The following is a 20433-nucleotide window of genomic DNA, read 5'->3' as shown; positions in this document are numbered from 1 at the left end:
GCACTGAGTAATTGTCTTCAGCTCATAACTGTTCTGTTCTAGTGAACAAACTGCTTAAGTGTTGGTTTGACATTGCTGTGGAAGGTCCTTTCCCTTCCACACAATGAAGGGAAGATCATATAATCCAATTTTTACTTAAAAAGCGGGAAAAATATAATAAAGAAAAGATATAGAATTTACGAAGACACTTTTAAACTGTCGTTAACCAAATTCCTACTATGCTTTAGATTAGGTCAACTAATGTGCATAAAGAAGGGATCACCAATCTACCAATTGTCTGGTGCTTAAATCTAAAACCAGTCTGCTGAAAGAAGAAAAATCAAATCGCCATGATGCTGATTCAACCATCCCTTAACTGCTGTTGAATTTGTTAAATCATATCAACGTGGATGTCAAGCCTCTATCTGCTCTGTTAGTTCCCGAAAAGGCTTCTTTAACTGCTCCCGTGTAAAGATCAAGTTAAGAAAATTACTCTAAAGAGACAGATAAAGGATTGCTATATCTGACAAAGAAAGAAATTCCATGGTCATTCATCAAAAAGGAAAAAAAGAAGAAAACAAAACTATTTATAAGTACGGAACTTGGTCTGCTGAATATCTAGGCAAGAATCATAAGACTGCTTGAGCATAAATCATGGATAGTTTTGTGTCTGGGTGCTTCTGTAGCAATCATTACAGGGGTATATCCTACTAATTCTGATCATTGCCATTAACTTAATCTAGTAGCATTCTGGAATGAAGCTTTTTTTTCTCAATGATTGTGAAATCTTAACTATTGAGAGTTCAAGTCATTTGAGTTCAGTGCAATGTCCCGTGAACGTGCAGAAGAGTAACCAAAGCTGTAGAAAATGTCTACCCTTGTGCATTTTTTCCCCGTAAGATATTAACTCCACCACTAACAGATCAAGCCTCAAACAAAACATGTATATGGTACTTATGCATATGATAATAACATTCATAATAGTATAATTACTATCAAACTGTATCTTTTCTTTAGAATAATTATATTATAGAATTGTTGATTTTCAAACGACAGGGTTTTCCCGTTTCCTTTCCCTTTCTCTTTGCGTAGAATTCCATCTTAGCTCTATTGTACCAGGATTTAATATTTGTGTTGTTCTCGCCAGAAACAACCAAGGGCACGCGGTAAACCACAATCGGAGTAACTCTAATGCCTATGTCAATATAATGCCATGGTTGGATAATTCTACCTTAGTATAATTGGATTCAGATAGCAACAATTCGAGTAGGAATTAATCTTTTTGACTAAATTGGATTATCATGAAACTAATGTAGTCTGTATCAGGTGGATTCCAGCAGATGTTGAAACTAGAGCAGGGTATACAGAACTCTGTCACCATTTTCTTGAAAATAATAATAAAAACAATGAAACAAAGTTATAATCCTGTTGGTTCTTACTCCCATCAATTGCTTTCATTCCCCTAGCAAAGCTGATAAAGTTTCCAAGCTAAGAAAAGTCGTACGATCCAAAAAGGTTTACAGATGTAATTAACAGCGTTTCCTTTATAAAGCATGTTCAAGAGGGAAGACCGGCAAGCAGGTTTATGATCCAGTTAATATATTGAAATGCTTATCTTTTTCCAAGCAACAAAAATGCTCCGCCGCAGCTGCGAGAAATCTTCATTTGCTGGGAGAAGAATCGATCTTCTTTTCTCTTACCATATAGTGTAACCAAAACACTTGATCTCACAAAATTGAAACGGTTAATCAGTCCCTCAAACCATCATCTATGAACATGGGTGGAGGGACCGGATTTGACCAAATAACTAAAAGTATAAGGTCTTATATGATCAAAATTAAACTAGAGGGGTAAATATGAATAGTTTCTGGGGCTTGAAGGACCATGAATCCATTTTACTAGAAGAAAAAAGCACACCAAACCTCGTCGCAAAGCAACCAGCTTTTAAACCTTCTCCAGACAGAGAGAAGGCAAGGAACAAAAGTGAGAAATAAATATAAAGCTCAAGAAAAGAAAAAGAAAAGGAAGGCATAAACTTGAAAAACTAGTAGATCTAAATAAGATATAAGACTAATTTATTTTTTTTTAAAATGAAATTAGCATGCAGAAAAAATAACAGGAGAAAGTAGAGATTAAAAAAATGAAATGAAAAACCTCCAACCCTGTCAGTGACGGAGAGAAGTAAAACAACTGGAACCACCAAACCAAGACAATGATCGCCACGTGCCAAAGGACCAATAATTTTCAAGTCTTCTCCCTAGTCAATGAAAAATAATAAATAAAAGGTTCCTACACCATTGTCGCCACCGGCACCGTCCTTCTAGTTCTGTTGGCAAGAAAAACATACTACACTTTTATAAATTTATATTTGACTCGATTGAAATGAAGTAATTATTTAAGTTAAATTTAAGATTTATAGTGAATTTAAGATTTTTTAAATTAATGATAAATTACTTAAGCATATAATTAATTATAATTTATTTGATGTAGTTGAATATGAAAATAAATTAAATTAATTATGAATTAATCATTTCAATTAATTTAGGGTTTATAGTAAAAACTAATGATTATGATTGGTTAGGCTGACATAATGTTTATATATCATAATAAAATGCACAAATGAATGAGATATTTACAGAAATACATCATTTAATTACTGACGAGGAGTATATGATTCGATACATAATTATAACATGACAAGTCAATACTTCAAATCTCGAGCAGGTTCCTCCACTTAGATATATATGCAGTGCAAGCAACATGTTAAATGGATTCAACATCATGTAAGTAAATTAATATATGTTAAATCTTGAGTTTTATGTATTTATCTCTTAATTTAACATTAATATGCTATTAAATTAGGTTGACTTCTTGCTATGGAAATGTTGAGAAGCCACATCTTATTTTTATATTACTAACGAAGAAAGTGAAGCTCACATTGTAATGTCCTAGTGGTTAAATTTTTGTCACATTAAACTTGGAACTTTTGGAGAAAGGATAACTTTAGATGATATCGTGGTAGAGCATGATGCCACTTAGGCAAGAGTAGAAGATGGATCCAGCCGTGCTACTGATGAGCTCAGATCATCCAGTAGATGATGTAAACATAAATAAACAGATGAGTTGTATTTACATATTTTGAGATTATTGAATATTGTATTATTAAATTAATTTTATTCATTTTCCATGTAATATATTTTTTTTTCAATTCCTGGGATCGTTTATGATTATAGAATATGAGAATGTGTTGAGTTTAATTAGAATTTATTCATAGAAGTTATTGTGATTTTTTGCAAATTTTTTAAAGTGGGACAATTTTTTTTGTATAGTTTTTGTACAAAAAAAGCTCTATCTAAATTTTAATAAAATTATAAATTTTTTTATGCTTTAAAATCATAAAATAAATAAAAATTTATATTAATAAAATCTATGATTTTAAAACCAGACATTAACCAAAACAATCAAACTATTTTGAATGTAAAAGTTTTTATTTTTTAAAATCATAAAGTAAATAAAATTTTATATTAATAAGAAGTATAATTTTATGAACTAGATAACAGTCAAAATAATTGAATTGTTTTGGTTATTATCCAATTATTTTATTAAATGTCTAATTATTTTTCAAAATAATCTATTTGAAGATATCTTATTTTAAAATTGTGATATCTAATAAATTATTATGATTCTAAAATGTGAAATTTAATCAAATATCATGACTCAGAACCACGAAGTCAATTCAATTAATGAAATTTTTAACCGTGAAATTATTAAAATGTACTGTTTTTAAACCTTAACATCCTTAAACCGTGATATTTCGTTAAAACCTTTTAATCCAAATACTATTTCACGATTTATTTATTTTTTAGGTGTTAGCTGACCTTTTTATCCAAATGAAAGCAACATCAAGCATCTCTACTTCCATCACTACTAGCGTTACAAAATCTGCAAGTCTTCTTTGATTACCTCCAGCCCTGTAAGTGACGGAGAGAACTTAAGACACCATGTCCCAATGGGCAGATCTTCCAAAAGAACTGTTAGACATGATCAGCAAATGCTTAGATTCTCGAGTTGACTTAGTTTGCTTTCGTGCTGTCTGCACTTCATGGAGATACTCTGCCTCTTCACCTTCATTTGATCAAGAAATCCCTCGTTTAATTCTCAAGCTTCCTTCACCAATCCATGCAGATGCGATTCTCATGCAAACCGCCGTTTGTCGCATGGAACTTATAAGTAAAGATCCCAACTCCTTCTCTTCTTTTTCGAAATCTTGGTTGGTTAAAGTTGGAGAGTCAAAATATGGTAAACTGCAGCTTTTGAATCCACTTACAAATTATAAAATCAAGTACTCTCCGATATCAGTGAATTTTCTTGATTTTAAGTTTGTACAGTTGAATAAAGCTTTCTTACTTCAACAGTCAAGACGGTTTCTTGTTTTCGGAATAATTAAGGTTGTTCCATTTCCTATCTCTGCAAGTCGTAGTAATATGGATGGATTTGGAATTTTGGCAATTTATCATGAAGGGAAATTAGGTTATTGGAAATATGGAGATAAGGAATGGACTTTGTTAGATTACAAGAATTTTCAATATGATGATATTATTGTGTACAGGGAGCAGTTTTATGTTATTGATAGATGGGGTACGGTTTATTGGATTGATTCATCATTGAAAGTGATTCAATACTCCCCTCCACTTTATGGTTGTGGAGGGCAGAAGAATTTGGTGGAGTCACGTGGAGATCTTTATGTTGTTGATAGGTATCTTGATGGAGAAAGGAGAACATGGAAAGATTATGAGAATGTTATGGACTCCTTACATCGTGTTAGGAAACTCAGGAAGCAAAGCAGACCCAGGGCTGTTGATCTGAGAGTTTATAAGCTGGACGAGGAGTTGGCTACCTGGGTTGATGTGAAATCTTTAGATGAACAAATCTTTGTCCTGGATACGGACTGTTCTTTCTCGATTTCGTGTAGAGAGTTTAATGGAGGTAAAGGGAATTGCATTTACTTCGTAGATGGTGATGATCACGCGGGTAGAGGATTAAGTGCTAGTAGCATTCATGTGTTTCAATTAGAGGATCGTAGCATTGGGAAACTCGATGTGATGCCGGAGTTCTCTGACATTTTCTGGCCACCCAACATGTTTGATTCCTCAATACAGAACAATCCTGGTCCAGATCTCTGATGTAAGTGTTAGAAGTCGCAAAATCTTTTATCTGATTGACTTAATTGGATGAATGCTTTTACTATTTTTTTGAAACTCTCAATTCAGAAAGATATATAGTATCTCTAATCTTTCTGTTTAGATCATTGCTGCTAGTTGTAATCCTCTAATAAAGGATATCTAAGCGAAGCCATTCATATTTGTTCCTGAAAAGCAAGAGATAGGAGAGTGATCGGCTTCAAGTCTTGTCTCTGGCACTTTAAGAACCGAAGAATGTTATAATGCTGTTTTGAAATTAACATCATCTTTACAATCACATCACAGAACATTATTGCCTTGATCTTACCGAATCCATCAAAGCTAACCATATATTCTAAAAGGATCTGAGATTTTAGCGAAGATGATAATCGTAGTGTTGGGGCTGATTTGAGCTAAAGCTGAATAAACGCACAAATATCTCCTGCTTCACCTGATAATACTATGGATATTACACCACTAATGCTTATGTCTCCTTTTGTTTTCTTCCTAATAGGTGGTTTACAATGGACTTTTAATAGTTTTATGCAGCTATGAAGATCGGAGGTTCCCTCTCGCAGCCTCTCCCTCTGGGAAAATGTGTTGTTATAAAGAGTGAATTTGTGTGGAGCTTGTCTTGACAGGGCTTCGAGAGAAAACTTGCTTGGTCATTGTAGATGAACCTCTAATAATGTATCATGCACTTGCTATTCTTATGCTTGCAAGATATGGTTGCCCTCTACTGTAAATTTCTCTTTAACAGGCAGTCAGATATTTGAGATGAAATCAAAACTGAGGATGTCTGAGAGTATCTGTGGGTTGAGGGATTATCCATTTAACCGATGCTTCATGAGTAGAGAGGTCCAATTCAGGTTCCCTGGGAGGCAAGGACAAAACTTGAAACATGTTTCTGAAAAAGCCCTCAAGCAATCCATAGAAAAGCATTATAAAGCAGCTTTTTCATCTTCTTTTCGTGTTAAAGACAAGAACAGAATCCAGGGATTACCATGTTGCATTATGTGTCTTGCATTGAGTTTTAAACTGGAAAGAAATTGATCTGGGTTCAAGACACAGAAACTATCTGGAAGAGTTCCCCTGCTTTTCCTATGTTACTGTGGGTTTTCTTCATAAAGGGATTGTGGTCCTTTTAACAGAGTAAGAACTTGTTTATAGAAAATATCAGTTAACTTTATTTTTGCGGTTTAATCTGTTTTTAAAAATGTTTTTTTACATGAAAAATAATCAAAATTGATATTTTTTTAAATATTTTTAAATAATTCTAATATGTTAATGTTAAAAATTAAAAAAAAAATTATTATTTTAATGCAATAATCAAACTTTTAAAGTATACTTTTTGATGCCTTTAATATATCTTAAATTCTAATACAAAAATCTAAGAGGAAAAGAGTAAATGTAATACATCATTTTTATTATTGAATCTAATTCCTTTTCTTTTAGTTTTCTTCCATTTTAATGAATAAAAAGAAGATAAAGTTTCTTCGAGAGATCTTCAATTTTATTTTTTTTTCATGTTTGAATGTAAGACAATCTTCTACCAGTTGTATTATGTATTTATGGCGACATATAAAATATCCATATTATATATTTTTTGATTTTTTTTTATACATATAGAATCTTAAAATAAATCTACTAATTTATTACGATTTTCAATATCTATTTGTTTGTCTAAAAATCTAGCATCTCTACTTTCAATTAGTTTACCAAAAAACTAGTAACCTTTTTAATTTTGTAGATAACTTAAAAAATCTTCTATATTATTAATTGTTGTCTTCTGTTTCTGGACCTGTTTTTTGTTTTATTATTGTTTTTATTTTTTAATTTTATCCTTTAATTTTATTTTTTTATTGAACTTTTTTTTATTACCTATTGTTTTTTCAATGCTAATAATTTTTTTGATGTTTTTTTTAATAGAATATTATTTAATTCTTACTTAGTTTATGAATAAGATCTCAACAAATGCCTTTTATATTGGGAGACAATCTTTTTATGTAGTTCCACTTAAAAATTTTATCTTTAATTTTATTTAATTGATTTTCTTTTCGTGTCTTTTTTATTATTGTTTTATAAAAATAAAACATTGGTTTCAAGAAATAAAGTTAATAAATATAATTGAGTCTGTGAACTTTAAATATCAATATCCACGTCTATCTCTTAACTTTTCAATTTAATTTTTTATTAAATATTATTTGATTTTTACTTGGTTTCTTTTTTCATAAAATGATAACATTTTGTTTAGTAAGTGCAACTCTGCATTACAGTTTTTATTTTATTTTATTCAATCACTTGAAATGATAGATCAAAACTCATAATTTTTTTTTATTTAAGGTTTTTATGTTATTTTTTTAGATCAGTGGATGATGCATTGCTTGCTTTATTTTTTTTTTATATAGAAAAATAACGAGTGAAAGATAGACCATTTGCCCTTTTTTAAAAAATTAATAATAAAAATCAGCCTGGATGTGCGGGCATTGGCTTTTTCTAAGTCCAAGAGCATTGGGCTTGGACTATCAGGGTTAAGCTCATGTGCCTGAGCCTTTTTTTTTTTTTTTTCCCTATTGTTTCCTTTATCTTTTTATTTTTTTGTCTTTCAATTTCATACTTTAATTTCAATTTTTTTATTGAATTTTTGTATTAACTAATGTTTTTTAATAGAATATTTAGTTTATGAATAAGACTTAAATATTTTTTTTAATTGGGAGGTATTCTTCCTGTGTAGCTCCACATCAAAAAATCTCTTTAATTTTATTTAATTGCTTTTCTCAATGTGTTTTTTTTTTTATTTATTAAATAAAACATTAATTTTAAAAAATAAAATTATTAAATACAATCAAGTTTATTACCTGTGTTTTGAGATCAAATATTATCATTCATATCTATATTTCAACTTTTTAATTTAGTTTTTGGTTAAAAATCATTTACTTTTTACCTGGTTTTTACATAAAACAGTTACAGTTTTTGGTTAAAAATCATTTACTTTTTTAACAGCTCCTCTGGAAGATTGCTCCACTCCACTCATCCCCGCCTGCTCATAGAAACCCAGCATGCGGGAACTACTTACTATCTGTAGTTGACTATTTATAGAGCTTGCGGAGTCAGAACACTTGATTATCGATGCAAGTGATGAGAGAAGTAATATTATGTTAGAAGCGTGAGAGAAATCATCAACAAGTTAAAAATGTATCTCAAAATTCACAATCCATAATTAAATTCTGGGATACAAGTTTACATAGGTTAAATAGGTACAAGTTCTAAAGTGAATGTCATAGATCTTAAAACCACTAAAAACTTATATAATCGGCTTCGAAGATTAGTTGAGAAGCGCATAAACTAGTCCGGACACCCACGGTTACTAGAGAGAGAGAGAGAATACATGCAAGAGGGGAGAGACAACGAGAACTTGCACTTCTTTTGAATGGGATCTTGGCTTCAATCTGCATATCTGATATCATAAAATTATCATTGTCAGCCACTAATTAGGAAGAAAATAAAAAAAAGAATTGTTTGCTACGAAATAAAATACAAGCAGAATTAAGCATGCACAATATGCCTGCTCCTGTAGTCTTAGAGAAGTCCCTATTTCACGCTTTGCTTCAGGAGAAATCTATGCTTATAATCTAACACTGCACTGCTCTCAGATCCTTCTACCATAAATAGTTTTTCTTGGATTAATTTGGTAAACGTAGTTAAGGACAATAATCTTCTGCGATGTGATTGAAACAAAATGTGAAGACATAAAATATCAGACAAGTCAGGGATCATGACAACATTCATCTGTTCAAGGTTGAGGGGACACAATACTTGAAGCTGATTACTCTCATCTCACTTGCTTTGCATGAAGAGTATCTCTGCTTAAACGTCTCCATCAGTAGAGCATTACAACTAAACATGTATAATCAAAGACAGCATGTGTAGACCAAATATGCCAAGCTAAATCAAGATTTCAAAATTAGAACTACAGGCAACAATACTGAAGCATCCATCCAATTAACGTAAATCGGATAGAAAGTCTACAACTTACTTACAATGAACAACCAGACCAAGACAGGTTTATGCTGAGGAACCAATGATGGCTGGCCAGAATATCTCAGAGAACTCGGGAATCACGGCAAGGTTATCAATGCTATGATCCTCAAATCGAAACACATGAATGGCACCGTCACTCCTTCCTTGACCTTCATAAAGACTATTATAGAAGTAAATGCAATTCCCTTTACCTCCACTAAGATCTCTACATGAAACAGAGAAAGAACAATCAATACCCAAAATAAAGATTCTATCATCTAAAGATTTTATGTTAACCCAAGTACCCCATTCCTCATCCAGCTTGTAAACTCTAAAATCGACAGCCATAGGTCTGGCTTTACGCATCAATCTCGAAAAACGAAGAGGATTGCCATTGGTATCCATAACATTCTCATAATCTTTCCATGTCCTCCTTTCTCCATCTAGATACCTGTCGACAACGTAAAGATCTCCACGTGATTCCACCAAATTCTTTTGCCCGCCGCAGCCATAAAGCGAAGGTGAGTATTGGATCACCTTCAATGATGAGTCAATCCAAGAAACTGTCCCCCATCGGTCCACAACATAAAACTGCCCCTTGTACACAATAATATCGTCATATTCAAAGTTCCTATCATCTAACAAAGTCCATTCCTTATCTCCATATCTCCAATAACCCAGTTTTCCTTCATGATAGATGGCCAAAATTCCAAGCTCACAATTATCAATACAACCCCCGGAAAGAGGAAACACAACCACCTTATTTATTCCAAAAACAGATGTCTTACCTGGCCACTTAAGTAAACAAGCTTTACTTAATTGCACAAACTTAAGATCAAGCAAGTTCAATGATATAAACGACTCCTTAGTTTCTTGATTTGAAATTGGATGAAAAAGCTGTAGTTTACCATGTTTAGACTCTCCAACTTTAACTAATGAAGAATTTGATAAAGAGCAGGAAGAGTTTGAATAGTTACTTAGAAACTCCATGCGACATATGGTAGTTTGCATGAGAACTGCATCTGCAAAGATGGGATCAGGAGCACGAATGGGTGGAGGAAGCTTGAGAAAAAAAGGAGGAATTTCTTGATCAAATGAAGGTGGAGAGACAGAGCATCTCCATGATGAACAGACAGCACGAAAGCGAAGTACTTCCACACGAAGATCTAAGCGTTTGCTGATCATTTCTAACAGTTCTTTTGGAAGATCTGCCCATTGGGACATGATGTTTTGATCAGATCTCTGTCCCTCACAAGTTTGGTAATAGAAGAAGACTTGGAGATTTTTGATGCCAGTGCACTGATGGGAGTGGATGGTAGTATGGTACCTTATGTTTTTGTTTTAATTTTATGTACGACTCGGTTTGTAAAGTCAAGCTAAGAGAATGGTTGGTCTTAAATTGGATTTAGAATTTTCCTGGATTTAGAGCAGTGGATTTGGAGAGAGAGATTGGATTATTGGGCCAATCTTTGTTTTAGACCAGACTAGGGCTTACGCAAACTATTACCTTCACAGTTTTGATGGACTGACCCAATCTAATTTCTTTCTTGGACTGCAAAAGAAATGGAAAGCACATGATCAAAGAATCAAAGGAATGATAACAAGAATGCAGACACACTGCCCTTGAATGTACAATGAATAAAAAAGAATTCCTTTAATTTCTCAAAAAAGACATGAAAATGAGGAGACAGACAGATAGTTTCCCTTCTGTTTATTTCTTTTTGGTCCCCAGGCCAAATTAAGAGACTTGAACTGGAAATCTAAATACAAGACCATCTTCCCTTTCAAGATTGGACCTCTATGCTCCTCATCCCATGCCTGTTTTCCGCTCTTGCTATGGGACGCAGAAGAACATAGCAAGGGGATCGAAGGAGAAGGGAAACAACCACCTGACTAAGGTTTCAATATTAAAACCAGAAGGGATGATGCTAAAACACGCATCTTATTTGCGTAAATCAGATAACTAACAAAATCATAACATAATATTCATGCATACACGAAGCATCCAGGCCTGGATTGGTTTACACAGAGGACACTTTGCTTTGAGGCCAGAATATCTCGGAGAACTCGGGAATCACTGCAAGTTTGTGAATGCTACGATCTTGTAATTGAAACACATGAATGCTCCCACCACCTAGTCCACTGCCCGCGTAATCATCACCATCCATGTAGTAAATGCAGTTCCCTTTAACTCCATTAAACTCTTTACACGAAACTGAGAAGGAACAATCCATCCCCAAAACGAAGACCTTGTCATCTAAAGATTTGACTTCAATCCATTTACCCCAATCTTCATCCATTTTATAAACTCTAAAATCGATCGCCTTAGGAGCATGTGTCGGGGTGAATCCCTCATTAGGTAGAATTTGATCATCGCTACCATCAATACCTACCCATCTTCTTCTTTCTCCTTCAAGATACCTATCAACAACATAAAGATCTCCACAACACTCCACCAAATCCTTCTGCCCGCCAAAGCAATACAGCGAAGGGTAATATTGAGTCACATTCAACACCGGACTAATCCAAGAAACCGTCCCACATCTGTCAACAACATAAACCCGCTCGTTGCACACAGTAATATCATCATATTGAACATTCTCATCACCACCCAATATAATCCAACTCTCAGCCCCGTTTTTCCAATAAGCCAGCTCTACTTCATGAAAAATAGCCAAAATCCCAAACTCATTTTCATCACTAGAATTTGCAGAGACACGAAACAGAACAGCTTTATTTATTCCATCAACAGAATAGACACGAGGCGATTTAAGTGAGAAAGCTTTACTTAACTCCACAAACTTGAATTCAAGTAAGTTCAAAGCCATAGGAGAATTCTTGATTTCTTGATTTGTAAGCGGGTTGAAAAGCTTTAACTTACCGTAGTTTGACTCTCCAACTTTAACCAACCATGATTTTGATGAAGAAGAAGAGCTTGGATCTTTACGTACATGGTCCATGCGGCAGATCGTGGTCTGAAAGAAAAGCGGGGCATAAGAAATTGGGCCAGGAATGTTGGGGATGAGAGGAGGGATTTCTTGATCCGATGAAGGTAAGGAGACAGAGGATGTCCATGAAGTACAGACAGCACGAAAGCGAAGTGTGTCCATACGAGAATCTAAGCGTTTGCCGATCATTTCTAACAGTTCTTTTGGAAGGTCTGCCCATTGAATGCTCGTCATTTCTGAGAAGAGTGGTTTGACTTTGATGGAGATAATGATGATTAAAGGCTGCTTCTGTTTATGCATATGATACGAGGAAGAAAGCAGTATTTGAAAAAAGTTTAGAGTATAGTACCTAAATCAAACAACTAAAAATTAAACAAGTCATCAAACTTCCAAATCCTTAAATAAGTCTTCCAGATTTCTTCAAGTTAAATACAAAACGCACACAAATAAGTGAAATAACAAAAGTTTCAAGTTAGATTTTGAGTTTAGCTGAACGCATGAAACAAAGCTTGACCATACAATTTCATACCTGACATCCAACATTACGTTGTCATCAACAGGCTAAAAAGGAAAAGTGAACTAAATTAGCAACCATGTATTCAACTGTTGTTTGATGTCATGGATTCTGCACTTCTACCGGAGTTGAATTCATATTAGAGATGAGTCCATCCAAAATATAAATTCTCTGTTTTTTTTTTTTTTTAAATAAAATATATCTTCCTCTAGTTATGTTATTTATTGCATAGAAACTACAAGCAATTAAAATCAAAATAAAAAAAAATTCTAACAATTTAAATTAAGTCTAAAAACAACATCTCTTTAATCAAAATCTCTTTCCTCTATCAATGCATTTCTTCTTTTTATTTGATAAAAAAATATATATGTTTTATCAATCCATTTCATTGTCTTTTTTTTATTATTATTATTATTATAAAATTTAATGAATGATGTATCATTCACCTGAATAGACAATATGTTGTTTACTTGTTATTTTTTATGGCATCAAAGCTATTTTCGGTGATTGACTTTTTATTTGATAAAATATATTGTTTTTATCAAAAGTTATATTTTGAAACAAAATCTTATCATAATCTTAAAAGCAAGTTTATTAAAATAAAATAATAATTTTGATGTCAATGTATTAAGAATATAAAAATAATAATGTTGAGAAAAAACATAGAAAAGGTTTACAATAAAAATTTCAAAAACAATATTTCATGTATATTTATACAAACATGCATATCAAGCTCGTCTATAACTATTTAAAAAGCAATTGTTAATATTACAATGAAATACAATAATATCATTTAAAACTTATGACATAACTAGGTAATTATTTAAATGTCATTTAAATAAATTTATATACAAAAATTCAATTAAAAAACATGAAAAACAAAATGGGATAAAATAAATCAAGGGCTAGGAGTGCACACTAAGGTGTAGTAACTTAGACCCCCATGCGTGATTTCCTTTTTTTTTTTAATTGAGTGGATGACACATCATCCATTTCGGTTGACTTTTTATTTGATAAAATATATATTTTTTTTCAAAAGTTAAATAAAATAAAAAAATCAAAACAACCCACAGTGCCATCGAATTGATATTTGATATGAAAAACCCATTTGAAGCCCATAACATTTTTATTGGGCTGTTTAGGTAGAGATCCCATCTATGATTCTTATGAAAGGCCTGAATTTCTTCATCCAGCAATCCAACCGTGATGTTTTGCTGCATACCTGAAGCCTTTGGGCTCGCGCATGGTGAGAAAAGAGGGGAACAGAATACCAGTGTATTTTGTCAAGATCATCCATGCGAAGAGGATGACTGAAGGTGGTCTTCAGAGTGGACCAGACTGCATGCGAAGAGGTTTGGCCAACGACAACAGACATGGCTTCTTCCATCAACTAAGCAAGAAGGAGGCTTAGTACAAGTTGATCGGCCTGCTGCCTTTCAGTAAATGTTGGATTTGTAGTGGCAGAGGCACCAGAACCGATAGTTGCAGGATGAGGTTTGATGGAGCCATCAACATATCCAAGAAGATGGTGACACTGCAGGAATGGCAGCACTTGACTACGCCAGAGGAGAAAGTAGGAAGAAGATAACTTGTTGGTCAGGAGGTGGATCATGGTATTGAAGGACAGGGTAGGGACAAAGTTTCAGAGGCCATTTGGATCGACGAAGGTGAATCCTTAGAGGTGCTCGCTCTGATACCATGATTAGGTTTGAAACACCACCGTAAGGTTTTATGGCGGTGCACGTCTCATTTATAAAATTTACAGAGCAATATTACAGCAAGAGAATTTACATACAAAGTCAACATTTCTATAATGGATGATGACTGATTTCAGACCACCATCTGCGTACTGAATTTCGGACCTCTTTATGCGTACTGATTTATGTGTTGGACGATCGACAACTCAATCGATGACATCTCTATTCTCATTTTTACAAAAGAAACTTGGAGCCCTCTCTCCATTTTCATATGCTTTTGTCTAGAACTTTTTTAAGGGACTTCCTCATCCTCTTCCTCTTGATTTATCTTCATAAGTAACCTTCAACGCATATTCTTCCACAGCATAACTATTCATATATTGTTCGTGAACTAGAAGGTTGCTTTTGCATCTTTAAGTTCTTCCACAGCTTTGCTGCTAAAGTATTTAAGTTCAAATTTGTTAACCATCATGCTGCTTTTAGAGTCCTTCCATGTAGAAGTCAATGGTGGATACAGTAATTGATCAAGAAGACTCACCAAGTTTTTGATTGAAGGTCGATCATTCTATAACTTCGCTTTTACAAATGATTTAAGCATTCCTCAGTAAATCTTCACAGGAGATTAAAGAAATCAGATTTCAGTGCCACCGATGGTCGCATTCTTTGGCTACATAAACTAGGTTACCTGTAGCCCGCAGAGTAGCGCGGGCAAGCATGCTAGCAAAGAACTAAAAAATCATGTAATCTTCCGAAGAGATTAGAGAATGATCTTATTGAATTAAACAACTAGGTTGACTTTAAGTAGCCTTTTAAAAAATTAAATCATAAGAGATTGCAACCCACTAATCCTATTAAAGAAGAGGCAAAACAAATAATTATTAACAGATCCAAAATCTAATGACTAAAAAGCACTAACAACTTTAACAACATGAACACCATGTTTAATAAAATTTAAACGGTACAAGTACGTGCATGGATTGTAAGAACACAGTTTACCTGTAAATTGTAATGTTTCCAAAACTAAAACATCGATCCTGCAAGCTATATCCTTACTGGGGTTACTTTTGGTCTCCACATCCTTCTTGATTTCAACAATAGAAATTTGAAGGTGGCCACAACATGCAAGAATGGCCAGGAAAATTTGCTACTTTGCTAATTCTACCACTACTTAAATCACATACACGAGCATCGCGGCCACTCAGCTCCCCATGGCGACTAGCATCGAAAGGATCTATGAAGTATATACAATTACCTTCACGCCCAGAAAACTCTCTAGCTGAAACAGAGAAACTGCATTCATTACCCAAGACAAAAACCTTGTCCCCTAACGAGCTTATATTCACCCAAGTACCCCACTCTTCATCAAGCTTATACACTTTAATACTGACCGTCTTAGCTCGACAAAGTGGGAGATACCTATGTGGATACGCGACATCACTACTCAGATTGTGAAGTTCATTCCAAGTTCTCCTCTCTCCGTCGAAGAACCTATCAACAACATAAAAATCACCATCTGACTCAACCAAACTCTTCTGGCTACCACAGCCATATAGCGGAGGCGAATATTGAATCAAATTCAAAGATGAATCAATCCAATAAACAGTCCCCAATCTATCAACAACATATGCTTGTCCCCTGTAAACAATAATATCATCGTAGTGAAAATTTGTTTCATCTATGAACTTCCATTCCTCCTCATCGAACCTCCAGTAACCCAGTTTTCCTTCATGAAAGATTGCTAGAACACCATACTCATTAGTGTTCCTATTAGTAGAAGATGGAAGCAACACAACTTTATTGATCCCATGAGGACTTCCACTAGCAAGTTTAAGGCTACATGCTTTAGTTATTTCTACCAAGCGAAAGTTCAACAAGTTCAACATCTTTGGCATCATGCCTGGAGAATCAGTCCTCAATTGGCGGTTTGAGACCGGAGATAAAAGCTGGATATCTCCATAGGTTGACTCCTCAACTTTAGTCAACCAGGTCATGGAGCTCGAAGAGCTTGAATCCTCACTATCATCAACAAGTTCGACACGGCAGACTGTGACCTGAGACAAATAGGCGTGTGCCCGGATTGGTTTAGGGAGCTTAAGGGGCACACGAGGAGACTGCTTGTAGAAAAGAGAGATTGATGATCTCCATGACGTGCAAACTGCACGAAATCGGTACACATCGATACGAGAATCAAGGCGTTTTCTAATCATTTCCAGTAATTCTTCTGGAAGATCAGCCCAGCTATGATTAATACCATCATCAACCTCCATCTTCCTTTCCCAGAAATTGTATTAAGAGAGTAGAGAGAAGGAGTGACTTCTGTCTGATATAAGGCACATCGATCCCTTTAAGAGTCTATCTTAAGTTACTGCCAGTCATCCAAGACGGCTTGACATGCATGCATCTGGAAAATTGGGCTTCGTTGACCGGTCAATGGATTTGGACAGAAAGCTCATGGCATGTAGTAACAGGGTTGATGTCTTTGTCGGTATACTGTTTAAATTCAAGAGAAATTATATATTTTTATTGGTCCTCGTATTTCTATGAATTTAGAAAAAGATTTCCACCAGTGCTTTAATCTTAATGCGAATAATCTATGTTTGACTGATTCCAAGAGACTGACCAATTATAGTTATCATGAACAAAGCCTTACCCTAGTAAATAAAATAAATCATCCAGTGATTGAGTCACATACCATGAAACGCCCCACCTATCCTTAATTTGTGAATTTATCCTTAACATGTTAATCACATGTTAATTTGTGATTAACATGCAGGCAAATTATTTAAAAAAAAAAAACCTAGTTTTTTCCGCTGGTATTTTTATCTTTTCTAGAGGATTTATTAGGTATTTCTAAATTAATTAGGGATACACATATTTTTTCATAATAAAATATTTTTTTATCATTTAAAAAAATTGCATAACCTAAGACTTAAGGATATTTTTGGCATTTCAAATTTAATTGCAGAGTAAATTATCAAACTTATCCCTTAAAGTAAAGAAAAAAAAATGGGTGTGTAGGACATTTGTGTATTTTTTATCCTTCATCCATTATTTTTATCGGTTAAATTTGATCCTTAAAAAAAATTTAATATAACCCTTCAAATAGTTTTTTCTCTAGATTTTATCCCTAATCTTTTGATCAGTATTTTTTTTATTTAAAATAATTTATAAAATTATATATTTTTTTAATTTCATTCTCCATGGATTTTCATATCTATTAAATTTTTTTCTTGTTTTTTAATTGCTATTGATTTTATTTAAAATGATAAAATTAAAAAATATATATTTAATAAGATTCCAATATTAAATAATTAAATTAAAAAATATAAAAAAATCAAGCTGTGTTTTGAGCCTAAAAGAATTTATAAAATCATATGTTTTATTCTTATGGAATTTAATTTACTTTATGATTTTAGAGAGTTAAAAATTTTACAATTTTAACAAAATTTGAATAGATTTTTTCTATATAGAAATTATACCCAATATTTTATTATGCTTAAAAAATCTTGCAAACAAACACAATAATCTCAATCAATAAATTCTTATATTTTATAATTAGAAGGACTTTAGAAATACAAAAATAAAATAAAATGTAGAGTCATATAAAATAAAAAAAAAAATTCAACAATATTTAAGTAATTCTAAAATATATAAACATAATCTATCTTTTTATTTATGTTTACGTTATTTACAGAATGATTTAAACTATCAGTAGCATGCAGGTCTTCCACCTGATTGAATGATCTCGTCATCTATCACGGCATTATTAAAAATTAACTTTTCTCTAAAGATATCAAGTCTAAAGTGGCAAACATTGAACCACAGGATATACAGATGTAATCGTCACTTGCTTCCTCAAATCATTCTTTGAATGAATGGGTGAAGAAGCAGAAAGGATAAAAGAAGAGTAGGAACAGAGAGGAGAGCACATTCTCTTCAATGATAATATTCCTCCTCCTCCTCCTTTTTAATAACCCAAGGTATTCAAGTTAGCTTATATATACTATAACTAATCCCCAAATTTACTTAACATTCTATAAAATCTAGTAAACAGGTAAAATATCCTACAAGTATACACAAAAAAAATCAAACTCAAGTGCAAAAAAAAAAAAAAAAAAACAAATTTCTTTCCTCACCAGGCCATGACCTCAAGTGGAATGCTAATATTCCTTTTTTTTTTGGGTAACTCGGGATGTCCGGGCCAGCTTATGAGCACCACGACTAATCCCCCGGCTTACTGAATATCCTGCAAGCCCAGTGAGCAGGTAAGATACCACAGGAATGACAAACATATACAAACAAGATTTGAACCCTGATACAGAGAAATGACACAAGGTCCTTTCACCGCTAGGCTACAAGCTCAAGTGCATAATGCTAATATTCCTTCCTAGGACACGTCGTGGCTTATTCTCTTCCGAGGAGAACACAATTAATTGTAACCAGCAGTGGACCCATTTTCAAAAATTGTATGTATTTAGTTTTATGATAGTCAAATTAAATGTGCATGGTTTTAGTTTTTAAGATAAAATATGTATTATTTTAGTTAAAATTCTTATTTTTCATTCATGTATTCTACTTAATTTAATGATAATATTATTTTTTTCCTTAGCAACTTGATTTTTTCAATATTTTTTATTCATGATGTGATAACGTGATATAGCAATGCACTAGTTGCCGTATCCGCACGTTACCACTGGCTTATGAGATGTTTGTGTGTTCTCATAAATTTCTAAAAAAATCATAATTTTTTTTTAAAAAAAATTTATATAGAAAAATACTATTGCAATCCACAATATTTTCAAGAAAAATTAAATTATAAAAGTTAAATTCTCAATCAGTTTAATATCAAAAAAATAAAATAAATAAAAATAATTTTGAAAAAAAATCATAAAAAAAAAAAAAAAAAAAAAAATCATGTAGGAAAACACTCTAACAATCTATAGTGTTTTGTGAGGAAATATACAATTGTAATTTTCAACCAACTCAATATTAAAAAAAATAAAGTCAATAAAGATAATTTTAGAAAAAAAATCATAAAAAAACAAAAGGAAAAAAAAACTATGTAGGAAAACACTGTGGCAATTTATAGTGTTTCGTGAGAAAATCCATAGTTGTAATTTTCAACCCGCTCAATATTAAAAATAATAAAATCAATAAAAACAATTTTGAAAAAAATTATAACAAAAAAAAAAATCATGCGAGGAAACACTTTAGCAATCAATGGTGTTTTAAAGAAAAAAAAACTACAAATCAAAATTTTCAATCAGCTCAATATGAAGAAAAAAAATTCGACAAAGATAATTTTAGAAAAAAAAATCGATAAAAAAACATGCTGGGAAACATTGTAACAAGAAAAAATCATGTGGGGAAATATTGTAGCAATCCACAATTTTTTTTTCAATAAAAAAATTACAAAGCTAAATTATCAATCAGATCAAAATGAAAAAAAAAAACTATAATCGACAAAGACAATTCTAAAAAAAAAAAAAGAAAAAAAAAACTATATAGAAAAACACAATAGTAATCAATAGTGTTTTAAAAAAGAAAATATAAAGCTAAATTCTCAACCATTTCAATATTTAAAAAATAAAATCGACAAAAATAATTATGAAAAAACACAAAAAAGAAGAATAAAATTTTGGGAAAAATACAAAAAAGAAAAAAAAATAAAAAAATAAAGAATAAAACATGTGGGAAAAACTAAAGCTAAATTCTCAACCAGTTTAATATTAAAAAAATAAATTTAACAAAGAGAATTTTGAGAGAAAAAAACACGTGGAGAAATATTATAGCAAAACAAAAACTATGTGGGGGAAATATTGTTGTAATCTACAATGTCTTTTTATATATAAAAAAAAACTACAAAGCTAAATCCTCAACCAGCTCAATATAAAATAAAATAAAATAAAAAAAGATTATTTTGAAAAAATAATCTTAAAAAAATCATATAGAAAAACATTATAGCAATTCATAATATTTTTTTTTAAATGACAAAGCTAAATTCTTAATCAGTTCAATATTAAAAAAAATCAGCAAAAATAATTTTTTAAATAACATATAATTTTTTTGTTTCCAAAAAAGAAATAAATCATGAA

At 32.3% G+C, this 20433-nt stretch overlaps 4 protein-coding genes across 8 annotated transcripts; 1 reads left to right on the top strand and 3 right to left on the bottom strand.

Annotated features, from left to right (window-relative positions):
* The first annotated feature begins 3860 nt into the window (after positions 1 to 3860).
* Positions 3861 to 6012, top strand: LOC118029919 (putative F-box protein At1g65770). Its single transcript, XM_035033899.2, has 2 exons — positions 3861 to 5163; positions 5674 to 6012. Exon 1 carries the CDS (start codon positions 3981 to 3983, stop codon positions 5160 to 5162), a length of 1182 nt encoding a protein of 393 aa, XP_034889790.1. The 5' UTR covers positions 3861 to 3980; the 3' UTR covers position 5163; positions 5674 to 6012.
* A 2314-nt stretch (positions 6013 to 8326) lies between these two features.
* LOC118029921 (putative F-box protein At1g65770) lies at positions 8327 to 10550 on the bottom strand. Of its 4 annotated transcripts, none has more exons than XR_004684241.2 (3): positions 9485 to 10550; positions 9196 to 9405; positions 8327 to 8616 (listed from the first exon to the last, which is right to left on the bottom strand). XR_004684241.2 is itself a non-coding variant. In XM_035033904.2 (2 exons), exon 1 carries the CDS (start codon positions 10401 to 10403, stop codon positions 9225 to 9227), a length of 1179 nt encoding a protein of 392 aa, XP_034889795.1. In that variant the 5' UTR covers positions 10404 to 10550; the 3' UTR covers positions 8327 to 8616; positions 9196 to 9224. The 4 variants fall into 4 exon arrangements, 2 of the variants coding, with proteins under 2 accessions (XP_034889795.1, XP_034889794.1); XR_004684240.2 differs by having other exon boundaries at positions 9200 to 9405; positions 9485 to 10541; XM_035033904.2 differs by having other exon boundaries at positions 9196 to 10550.
* Positions 10551 to 10809: 259 nt separating this feature from the next.
* LOC118029920 (putative F-box protein At1g65770) lies at positions 10810 to 12529 on the bottom strand. The gene has a single exon (XM_035033902.2). It carries the CDS (start codon positions 12425 to 12427, stop codon positions 11201 to 11203), a length of 1227 nt encoding a protein of 408 aa, XP_034889793.1. The 5' UTR covers positions 12428 to 12529; the 3' UTR covers positions 10810 to 11200.
* Positions 12530 to 13647: 1118 nt separating this feature from the next.
* On the bottom strand, positions 13648 to 16676 carry LOC118029922 (putative F-box protein At1g65770). Of its 2 annotated transcripts, XR_012169859.1 has the most exons (2): positions 15335 to 16676; positions 13648 to 14948 (listed from the first exon to the last, which is right to left on the bottom strand). XR_012169859.1 is itself a non-coding variant. In XM_073409187.1 (1 exon), exon 1 carries the CDS (start codon positions 16603 to 16605, stop codon positions 15427 to 15429), a length of 1179 nt encoding a protein of 392 aa, XP_073265288.1. In that variant the 5' UTR covers positions 16606 to 16676; the 3' UTR covers positions 15214 to 15426. The 2 variants fall into 2 exon arrangements, 1 of the variants encoding a protein (XP_073265288.1); XM_073409187.1 differs by lacking the exon at positions 13648 to 14948 and having other exon boundaries at positions 15214 to 16676.
* Positions 16677 to 20433: the final 3757 nt, after the last annotated feature.

This window comes from Populus alba, chromosome 5 (genome assembly GCF_005239225.2).
Source record: "Populus alba chromosome 5, ASM523922v2, whole genome shotgun sequence".
Taxonomy (NCBI): Eukaryota; Viridiplantae; Streptophyta; class Magnoliopsida; order Malpighiales; family Salicaceae; genus Populus; species Populus alba.
This window is presented reverse-complemented; position numbering and strand designations above follow the sequence as displayed.